At 40.0% G+C, this 10,915-nt stretch overlaps 1 protein-coding gene across 2 annotated transcripts; it reads left to right on the plus strand.

The window, feature by feature from the left end:
- Positions 1-205: 205 nt before the first annotated feature.
- On the plus strand, positions 206-6,881 carry LOC131769377 (L-gulonolactone oxidase-like). Of its 2 annotated transcripts, none has more exons than XM_066161200.1 (7): positions 206-331; positions 1,870-2,025; positions 2,282-2,664; positions 3,117-3,547; positions 4,457-4,744; positions 5,230-5,443; positions 5,540-6,881. In XM_066161200.1, the coding sequence occupies exons 2-7, from the start codon at positions 1,899-1,901 to the stop codon at positions 5,813-5,815; spliced, it is 1,719 nt and encodes a 572-aa protein (XP_066017297.1). In that variant the 5' UTR covers positions 206-331; positions 1,870-1,898; the 3' UTR covers positions 5,816-6,881. The 2 variants fall into 2 exon arrangements, with proteins under 2 accessions (XP_066017297.1, XP_058941082.2); XM_059085099.2 differs by having other exon boundaries at positions 213-331; positions 1,775-2,025.
- Positions 6,882-10,915: the final 4,034 nt, after the last annotated feature.

Below are 10,915 nucleotides of genomic sequence, written 5' to 3' on the forward strand. Positions count from 1 at the left end.
TTGCACAAACTCTCGAATTTCCTTCTTAAAATCTAGTTCAAGGTAGCAAATTGGGTAACATTACAGTTTTATCACTCAACTGAGTTATCTGCTCTTGCTGACAATTTGTTTAATTACCCAACTGAGGAACAATGAAAATCATTTCAGCACTTAAGGATGTCAGACTCTCAAGAGCAGACTTATTGCCACTTATGCTTGGCTGCCTGACAGAAGTAAATGACAAGCATTCACTCAATTTATTCGAAGCACGTAACTTAAAGGTTTTTAAAGGTTTTTCGCAGAACTGCAATTGAGAGAAGGGAAACTGGTGTGAAGGACCTCACTGACTTGGGTAAGCATTGGAAATAACTCTTAAGCTCTAATTAATGCTTTAGTAGGAAAGACGCGTGAACGAATGATGAAGAGGTGCGTTGCAAATGTCCACAGTAGAGTAACATTTGCATTTGAGAGGAAATGCTTCCCAACTAACGACGAAGAAAATGGGTCAAAACACTAAGCTTCGTAGTTCTTTACATACCAATATTTTTGATATTGTGATTTTAACAATAATTGCTCTGATCTAAGTTCAAGTTATACATGTGCAGTGATAAGCGAACGGCAAATGTAATCAGCGCGAGTGTAAATGCATTCCATGCCGGTGTAAATGATGGTTTTTCAAAGGATCTAATCTGTCCAAAATTCTAAATTAATCATCATTTTCAAGAAGAATCTCTTTGATTTCACATGGAAAGACTGAGCTTGTGTGTCAAAACAACATCAGAAATGTATGAATATTTTAGGTGCCAACAGAGTAAACTAAAGCTAAAACACGGAAAAACTTGATAAAATACATCACTGCGAGATTAAAAAAAATTACGCATGTTAACAAAAAAAACATCGCCGTCTCTAAGAATTTTGGTTGCTTGAAGGTGAACATTTTGGTATTCTTCCTCGCTCACGCGCCGTTACATAAACCTCCCTTCGATATTCACAAGTTCTACAGTTGCTATGTGACTCAAGACTACGATAGACTCGCGAGTATTGGCACACTGTCACGGAAAATGAAGCAGACAATAACTCCGCGTCATAACCCAGGCAATATCAATTTCGTTTGAAAGAACTATTTTTTAATTATTAATTTTTAATTACAGGCGTCTATCAGCCTTCGTAGCTCAGTTTTACTGTTATTTTCAGCCATAGCTTTCTTTTACACATTCATTCAAACGCCGTTCCTTTGTGGTGTCTAGGTCAAAGGCCGCAGCCTGGTTGTCTAAAGCTTATCGCATAATAATCTTCCACCAGACAACACTTTTTAGTATTTCATCAAATGGAACCTTGGTTCCTCTTTCATTTTTACTCGAAAACATAAGAAACAGCCAAAAAGATGCAACCGTCCGTAGAAGCTCCTTTTAGGGGCAAAAGTAAGGAAAAGGAAAACTTACCTTTATTTCGCCTGAGGTATTTTATTTATTTTTCATTCTGTGTTGGGGTTTACCAAAATCGAGTGATGTTGCAGACTTGGTTCATTTGTATAACTTGTCCTTAATCATACCATGTGTGATTCTGCCGACCCTGCGCTCTTTGCGTTCGCAGTTGCGCAGTCGTTTGACCGTCATATCCACAAACCGTGACGTAACTGCTTCATTAATCAGGATTCGTTCACTTTCTCCTTCGACAAAACCCGTTTTAGAGGTAGGAAGAGAGAGAATCCTACGAACAAAATTGAAGGCCTGTCTCGCACTTTTTGAGTACAAAGACTTCCTTTCCACCACATTTCTATTTTTGTTCCTTACAGGGTGCTAGCCATGGGAAACAGCGTGGATTGTTGTTACAACTCGCGCTGGTCTTACCAGTGCATTTTCCCTTGCATTCGTTTTTGTACATACACAGGACGCCGGGTCTTTTACAACTATGACGGCATGGAAAAGGTTCAACCACTCGTCCATATTTACCACCCCCGGAACGAGCGCGTTCACTCTCTTCCAGATGCTTTCTATGGCATTGATGACGACGATGATATACAAAATCAAATCAAAAGCCATAAAGGTGTGTACACGAACATTTGTAGGAGCAAAAATTATAAACTGCGATTAAGCGATTGAGAGAGTGGGACCAACTAACTTGACTAAAAACAATCACAGTAACTCCTACTTTAATGAATGACTGATTAGCTTGGAGAATTCACGCTAAAACATACGTTATCACGATGCAACTTTGAAACAAATGCTTCCTGACATGGAATTGCTACAGGTAAAAAAGTACCTGCAACTGATTTGATTCATCTGACTTTCTGATTACACAGGGCTTGACGGCGCTGGTCAGATCGCGGCGTTGTGCAAGTATGCAGCGGACAATGGTTACACCATTCGCGCCGTGGGCACAGGTTCCTCTTGGTCTCGTCTCACCCATACTAGAGACATACTTGTGGTCATGACTGATTTGAACAAGATTCTCACGGTCCCAAAGATATTGGAGGATTCACAGTCGGAGGATTCAGAAATGGAAACAACGGAAATGAAATATGAAGTCGAAGTACAAGCCGGGAAACGCGTTGTAGATTTTGTCGAGGAACTCGACCGGGATCATCACAAGGCGCTCAAGATGATGGGCAACTACGCAGGCCAAACGGTTGGAGGAGTGGCGAGCACTTCCACTCATGGATCAGGATGGTTCAGTGGAACAATGGTAAGATTAATCGAGTGGTCAAATAAAAATAGTATATTATAGTAGGGTGCTCCTGCGGCTACATACGTTCTCGGCCGCCTTACAGAGAAGCAGAAAAAGTCTATCTGCTTCGAACAAAATTCAAATAATTGCCTCATGGTCGAAATGTTTAAGAAGATGGCTGGAAGAAAGAGCATTGACAATTTTGACTAAAATTACAGTTGACGAACTGCAACGACTTACGCTTTATTATCTAAGATCCACATATCCAGCTCTCGTGCTGTTCTGGTCACGTGACATTCCAAATATGGCAATATACGTTCACAATGCAAAGATTGCCGAACCGAACTTGCTAATGATAATTATCAAAATGTTTCCAGACCAAGGTTTCTTTCCTCGATTTTCAAAGGGAGGAGCATGTCTTAAACTCATTCACTAAAAAAATCTTAGGTCATTTTATGTCTCGTTTGCAGTCCACTTTTGTGGTGGGTCTTCATTTAATCGTACGTGGTGGAATCCAAGTGAAGGTACGTGGCGGCCCCGAAACCATTGCGGATTGCGAAGCAAAGATCGATGGAGCCAAATACGGAGACGACCCAGTCGAGATCAAAAGTAGTGAGGTGTTAAAGGCATGTCAAGTAGGGTTAGGATGTATGGGGGTGATCTACTCCATTACATACAGCTGTGTTCCCATGTACGAGCTGGAGGAAATCAGAAGAACGGAACAGGTCTCTTGGCCAGAAGTTACGACGGAAGACGAAGAAGGCAACAACGACGGTGACGATGCGTTAATGGGAAAGAAGTTGCAATTAGGGGAGGTTCTTGAAAAGTTTGCTAAAATGTACAAGACGAAAGATGCAGAATATTTCTCATTTTTCGTCAATCCATACCCGCAAGGACCAAGGTAAGGCCTCAGGGCTACGTACTAGAGCAGAATTAGTTCTTTAATACGAATGTTATAGAGCTGGCTGTATTCGTAGTGGTGTTTGTAATGAAAGCTATGGTAATAGTGGTGGCTGTGGAGATGGAAATGGTGGTGGATGACAATGCCAATAATACTGATAGTGGTGAAAGAAGTGACAACAGTGTTCTTGGTGAGAGTAGCGGTGATGGTGGTGTTTGCATTACTAGCACCGGTTGTTTGAAGGGTGGATAACGCTATCCACTGGATAAGTCGCCCACGGGTAGATAACGCAGTAAGTCTTGACACTTAAAGCGGTATCCGCTGGATATCAAGTTATCTGTTTGATAACTGAACCCTGGTTTAGTGGCAGTGTTTTCTATGGCGGTGCTGCTGGTATTAGTGGTAGTAGGGTTGGCAGTGGTGTCTTAGTCTTAGTGTTGGTAATAGTGATAATTGTGGTGATGATGTTGGAAGATGTGCCGCTGCTAATAATGGTAGTTATGGTGGCAATACTCTTACTGATTACAAGGGTAGTGGCAATGGCAGCAGTGGTAGGGACGATGAGATGGTTGTGATGGTAGTACTGGTGTTCATGCTAAATGCAGTGGTAGGTACGGTTGTGGTGCTGGTGCTAACGCTAGCGGGGGTAGAAGAAATGTTTCTGGTGATGGCAATGCTGATAACAATGTAAATGGTAGCTACGGAGATGGTGATAGTAGTGGCAGTGGTGGCGGCATTAATGATGGCGGCAAGGATCGTGGTGGTGATAGTAAAGGCCATGTGATGGTGGTGGTTGAAGTCTTAAAAGACTCAGTACAGATAATTCTAATTTAAGTCCCTTTTCATAATTCCTTTTACGTTTAAGGTGGCGATGAACTCAATAATCTCGTTACCTCCTTGCTCCCTCAGGAATGACAAGCATATTGAAATGGCTTACTTGAAAGCTTTCAAAACAGATCGTAGACCAACCTGCTGTGCTTGTTGCTCATGCTGTTGTAATTGTTGCGGGGGAAGAGGAATAGCGGACCTAGGCTGCATGCAGACAGACTGCACAGCCTCTTGCCTCCAGGGATGTGCCAATTGTTGTCCCACTCGTATTCCACAGCTCACCAACTTCGGTGTGTCACAGTTCTCGTTCGAAAAACCGTATCGGCAGACATGGTACAACGTGCTGCAGTTCACGAAAGGCAATATCCAGTAAGTAAAAACACTTGCTGTGTGAAACTTCTTAGCTGTCATCTGCACAAACAGCCAAATAGACCGATTGAACGTGATTTTACGACAAAATATCAACGTTTTCAAGCCGTAAACGGTTTGACTTATTAAACGAAGGAATAATTGCCATTTTCTAAGGCGTTGCTATTAAACATATACTTTCGTTTACCATCAAATCGAAAAATGGAGAGCACGTTTTTATTGAGTTTGGTAAATGTAAAGCCTAAGTGATTCAAAGGGCCGGTCAGCACAAAGGCTAACATTTAAGACTGCTGGTTACAACTCCTGGAAAGAAAAGGCCGACCTCAGGCGCCGGAAGGTGCAGTTTATCGATTCGCTATTCGTTCCATGTTTTTCTTAGCTGAGTAATAAGTGGTTAAAGCAAACTAAGAAATCTCAAATGATTTTCGACACTCAGTCAAATATTGCTGTCAAATAGAGTCTTGTCGTTTCCTTTGTAACTTTAGCGTTCGCACAGCAGAATGGTGCTTACCGTTGGAACACCTCCATAGTGCCCTGACCATGGTGATAAAACTGGCTCAAGATTACGCAGAAAGGCATAAACAGTATTCTTTGCTACCAATGTATGTGAGACTTGCACGTTGTGATGATTTGTTCCTGAGCCCTGCAAGCAAGTTTAGACCTGACGGAACTATAAATGATCACAGCTGTTACATTGAGGTAAGAAAAAAAAAACCTTTCTAAGAATTACCATAAAATAAGACAATAGTAAGGATTTAGTCTTTACTTCATGCTTTTTAACTTTTTTTTTCCCAGGTACCATTTCTCCCTGGAGCATACGGCATTGACGAGTTTCAGGAGACGGTAGAGAACAAGCTATGTGAGGAGTTCAAGGCAAGGCCACATTGGGGAAAGAATAATCGCCTCAACCAGTCTAAGATCGAGGCGATCTACCACAAGGATAGCCTGGAAAAATGGGGGGAAGTGTACAGGATATTTAACAAAGGAGGACCGTTTGAAAATCTCTTCACACATCATATGGGTTTTGCCAAGTTGTTTGATTATCCAATCGATAAGCAGCCTTCTGCCTAAGAAGTAACGTTTCATTACCTTATTTTGTCGCTCTTAAATATAGGAAGAAGCGCAGTAGTTTATAGGTAGAATTCTCATATGTATACACTGGTTGACAGTCTTCGGTAATCAACGCCTAGAAAACAACATACTAAGATGTGTTACCAGATGACCTGGAGTAACCTAACCTACGAGCACTAAGATGGAACCGGCCAATCAAATCGTGCCATTTAACCCTTTAACTCCCGTGAGTGACCAAGACAGAAGTTCTCCTTACTATATCTGTACAATATCATGCAGACAAGTGATAGGAATAAAGAAAAATATCAATTATAGAATTACTAATTAACTGATCCGATACTAAATTCTCTGAAATAACATTAAAAGAACTGTATGGTTGGCAGTAAGGAGAATTGCAAATTTGATCTGGGAGTTGAAGGGTTAAGAATCATCTTCTAGAGTGTCTTACAAAATAAATGTAACCCATCAGAGCAATGTATAAAAGTTGACTTGATAGAGCTAGTGGGACAATATCGACTGATAATAGAATTCAATTTTACAACTTGGCAGATCTGACCATTGCCGTAAAAAGAAACGAAATAGCCAAATAGAAATTCATAACTAGCACTCTTAAAACAGCTTGTTTCACTCATAGTTTTAAAATGAACAGAAGTTATTGTTTATTTGCCGCTATTTGAGGGGGTTTCATGCAGTTGTAGCTAATGTAGCCTTTTTTCAGTTTCATTCTCTTGACAATATTTTGCAACTAGTTGTATCTGTAGAAACCAATCCCCCTCCTAGCCCCAGTCCGGGCGGCTATCCATATAACTTTGACTTTCGCGCGGATCAAGCGAATGTAACGGTGTTAGCTCGAGTAGAAGGTGATAGCTTATGCAGCCGTATTCCAAAATCGTTAGGTAAATATCTCTATGTTATACGTATTTCTTGTTATTTCCAATCTTGTAATTGGTCGTTCTGTTCTTGATGTATTATGTTCGTAATACATTACTTAGAAACCACTAATTAATGGCGTGTAAATAGAGGAATTCGATCGTGTCGTCAATAAATTAAACTCCTCTTAAATTTATTGCTGATGCGTTGGTTACAGTATCTTTCTGGTATAACAAGGAATTATTTGTTCAAACGTTTGCCCTTATTAATTACTGTTTGGCCAAACATTAGGTAGGACTGCGTGGTGGCCTAATTTGCCTTGATTATTGGATTGTGTTCTTGGACAAGACTCTTGCATTGGCTCGATTACATAGCTTACAAACAAATACATACAACTTTATCGGGTCTCCATTTTCAGGGCTTTTCACTCAGTTGTATGAATGGGTGCTAGCAATTTAATGATAAACTCCTGGCTGACTGGTCAGAATACGAACGTTGTGTGATAGGCCAATTAAAATAGGAGGCTGCTCAGATTCTACCTTGCCAAACAGACCCTTCAATGTTGGTATTAAAAGTCACAAATTTGAATTACTTAGATGAGAGAAAGTTCTGTATACTGTGTCAAATAGCAAAGGCTTGACAACTAGAACATAAACAATATCCTACAAACTGGAAAAACTAAGTTGAACAATGGAGCACAAACCTGCCCAAAAAATGCAGGGCAATACTATTTAGTTTAATTCAAGGATGTCCACCGAAAAATTCAGGTACTTGCAAAGAAAAAAGTCACTCTCCAACAAAGTATATCTTTATTTGAAGTGGAATGATCAAAACCAATAAAAATACTATTAGTACTATTTGAAATTAGAGAATTATGACAGCAGGAAAACCGCACAATACAAAGTTCTAATTTTTTGTTTTGAATTTTTTGTTAATTGCAAGAAATGTATGTCTTTTGAGGAAAGACATACATTTAGCATCACTTCCTGACAGTAAAGGACCAGCTGGGGATATTGTTGGTGCAACAGCAGGTGTCAGTGTTGCTGAGGTAACTGTTGGTGTTACTGCTGATGTTACTGCAGTTAACAAAGCTATCAATAGAACAAGAATTTATGCAATTGTTATAGAATTGTTGAAAATGTGAGCTACAAAAATTTTAAACAGAATATATACATGTACTTAAAATTCAAAGTCTTGCGTATGATCAAAAGTTGTGAAAGGTAAATATCTTTTGTAAACTTTGAGCAAGTACTTTCACAGTCAGTGCTTCAGTTTTGAAATGCCTTTATTGATTGGGGCAACAACAGGAGGGAGATTTGTTAATTAACCCTTTCACTTCCAAGATCTAATTGTTAATTCTCCCCTCTGGCTGCTACACACTTCTTTGTTAGTTAGTTACAAGGATTTGATGTTAGATCAAGATTATAACTTTTACCCTATAAGTTTGAGTATTCTCATTACCTGTTTGTCAAATAATGTATTGATATTGAAGGGAGAAGTTACATGTTAATCACTTTGAGGAGTTAGAGGGTTGATGCAGCTGAAGCAACTAAAACAACTGAATAGTAACTCCTAAATATTCAAACACTGTGGAGAGCTGCTCTTCTTGGTGTGTAGGAAAAAATTGGTATAGCAAAGTAAACAAGCTAGTCAAAGAATTTAAAACTAAAATGGGGATTTTTCTCCAGTAAATTATCATGGAGCAATTTAATGTGGGTAATCATTATAACCTCAGCATGAGCTGCACACATACCACTTTGCTTTTTAGACTCTTGTAACAACTAACCTTCAGAGTCAATGAAAACTTTCTTTGTTCTTTGTCTGAATGCATTTTGGATGCTGTATCCATTTGTGAGGCTATTAAAAACTCTAAGCATCTCTGTACCCCAGTAGCAGATTTTAGTATCATCATGCTACAAAGCAATCAACATCATTATATTTTGCGGTCAAAGACACCTTAGAATCAAAAAACATAAATGGCACTGGGTTGTGTTAATATTCTTTAGATCTTTGCTAATGAAGTGCTTATGAACATTAGTAAAAGATGCATGCAAGTTAGTTCTGGTTTTGAATAAATATTGAAGAGATTATTCTAAAAACGTGTTAGAGGCTTATTGTCTTGCAGTCTTTGAGTAGTCTTTCATTTGGTGCCATAAATTTTCACTACCTCAAAATTTGCTGGGAGATTTATAACGTCAGTGCATTGTTAACGACATTGTTCAATAGGACTTTATTAATTCATTAATTTATAAATTAATTTTTTTTTTTTGCTTGACACTATATTCAAATTTAGCTAACATAAAGATCCTCAACACAAACTACTTCGAAATCATAATGCTGAATAATGCATTTGCTAGGCTGGAAGCAAGGGCTGATGCTAGCGGTATTTCTCTAAGGCCCGCTTCAAACGTCGTGCTACTGCCTGGTCGAACTCGTTTGACAGTAGCGCGTCGTTTGAAACCAAGTCGTGCTTCTGCCGTGTAGCACGGCACGTTCATAGCAAGTAATTAAAATCACCCAACATGCCGGCCTTTATCTAGCCCCTTTGAAAGATACCTGGCTTTGTCATATCCAACAGCACTCAATGACAAAACAAAACTTGTGACAATTTCGATATATTGATTAATGTTACTGTATATGAAGCATGACCATTAAAAAGGCTCTTAGAAATACCTTGTGGGGTTTACTCCCGCCAGAGTTGGAATATTCGTGGCCAGTAGGTTTGCAATTTGACAAGAGGTGTGCCTGGTAGAAAATTGAATGTCAATGACTCTCCTTTCCTGTATCAAAGTTTCCATGCGCGATCTTCTAGGAATTGCTTTCATCGAGGCATCCTCTTACCGCAAGTGAACAAACGGTCTTGTGACGGATGTGTTTCTGTCCACATTATCTCGTCACCTTTGCAGCAGGGCTGAGGCCTGTGCGTCTACTTCAGATTGATCGAATGGAGTAGAAAGGTGGTCTTCAGACATGTTCGATTTCCTTTTGTGTAAATCTCAGCTTTGCTAACTTTTCGCACTGAGTAGAAGTGGAGAGGTAGGAGATTCGATATAATGTTAGCCTGCAGTGCAGGCGTCTTATTAATGCAAGCTAACGCTATAAACTCGCAATCGTTTATCCGACCGGCCATGTTTGATTTGCAGTTGAGTGGACGGTGGGGTAGGGGGCGGGGGAAGGGAAAAAGGTTATCTGCGCTCCCCTACCCCTACCCCTACCCCTCTCCTTATTTTTGACCGTCGACCGCCCCCTTGGAACAAATTTTTTTCTCTCCCCAGCCTTTCGCTGCCATTAAAATCAAAGATGGCGGCCATAATTTTCGCTATGAAACCACTGAGTACTCGCTCGCCAAAATTACGCCTGCTCTGCAGGCTAATATAATGTGAGCTAGCTCCTAAATTCGGGCGTGTACTTTGATTACCTTGACAACGTTTTGACTACCTGGTACCTTTTGTGTTAGGTGTGACTAGGGAATAGAGTAATCGGAAATTCACGTGATCGATTGGAAGAGGAAACAAGCTTTGTTTTGAAAATTGAAAGTGACACTTAAATGAGGAGTATGCTGAGATGGTAGCCTGCAGAGCAGGCGTTTTTTGATGTAAGAGGGCTTATTGATCGGAACGCTTATTTGAAGGCTGCCATTTTAGGCGTAGAAAATAGTTTGTTTGGTTTTGTTTTAGTTTGTGTTGTTTTGTTGTTTTTCACTTTTACTGGAATGTACCAATCAGAAAAGTTATCATTAATTTTAACACGCTGTCTGCATTCAGCCAAAAAGCTCCTAATCAGGCAAATACTTTGCAACGAGAGACAAAGAAGAAGACAGTTGTGGGGTATGCTGTCGAAAGTCTTCCTGAGATCTAACGATACAGCACCTACCTACCCATCAAGATTTTTTCCCAGTGATTCAAATGGCCGATCAGATCTGTATCACATACATGACCCTTATAAAAGGCTCACAAGTAGTCCATGAGACTATTCGCATAACTGGTGGTAGAGACAATTACCAAATATTGCGTCAAGATGGGTAACACCGAAATGAATCGATAATTTCTTTTCTCTAGGTGTTGATCACCTTTGAAGACAGGTGTTACTTGGCCATAGGCACCTCACCCATGCAAATGCAGAAATTGATGAGCTCAGTTAACGGTCAAATAATTCCTTCAGAGGTTAATGCACTGATGCACAACAGCCTGTCCCTTTTTGGATAGTCGTAGCAGCGCAAGCTATTAACAA

Source organism: Pocillopora verrucosa, chromosome 14 (assembly GCF_036669915.1).
Source record: "Pocillopora verrucosa isolate sample1 chromosome 14, ASM3666991v2, whole genome shotgun sequence".
Lineage (NCBI taxonomy): Eukaryota > Metazoa > Cnidaria > Anthozoa > Scleractinia > Pocilloporidae > Pocillopora > Pocillopora verrucosa.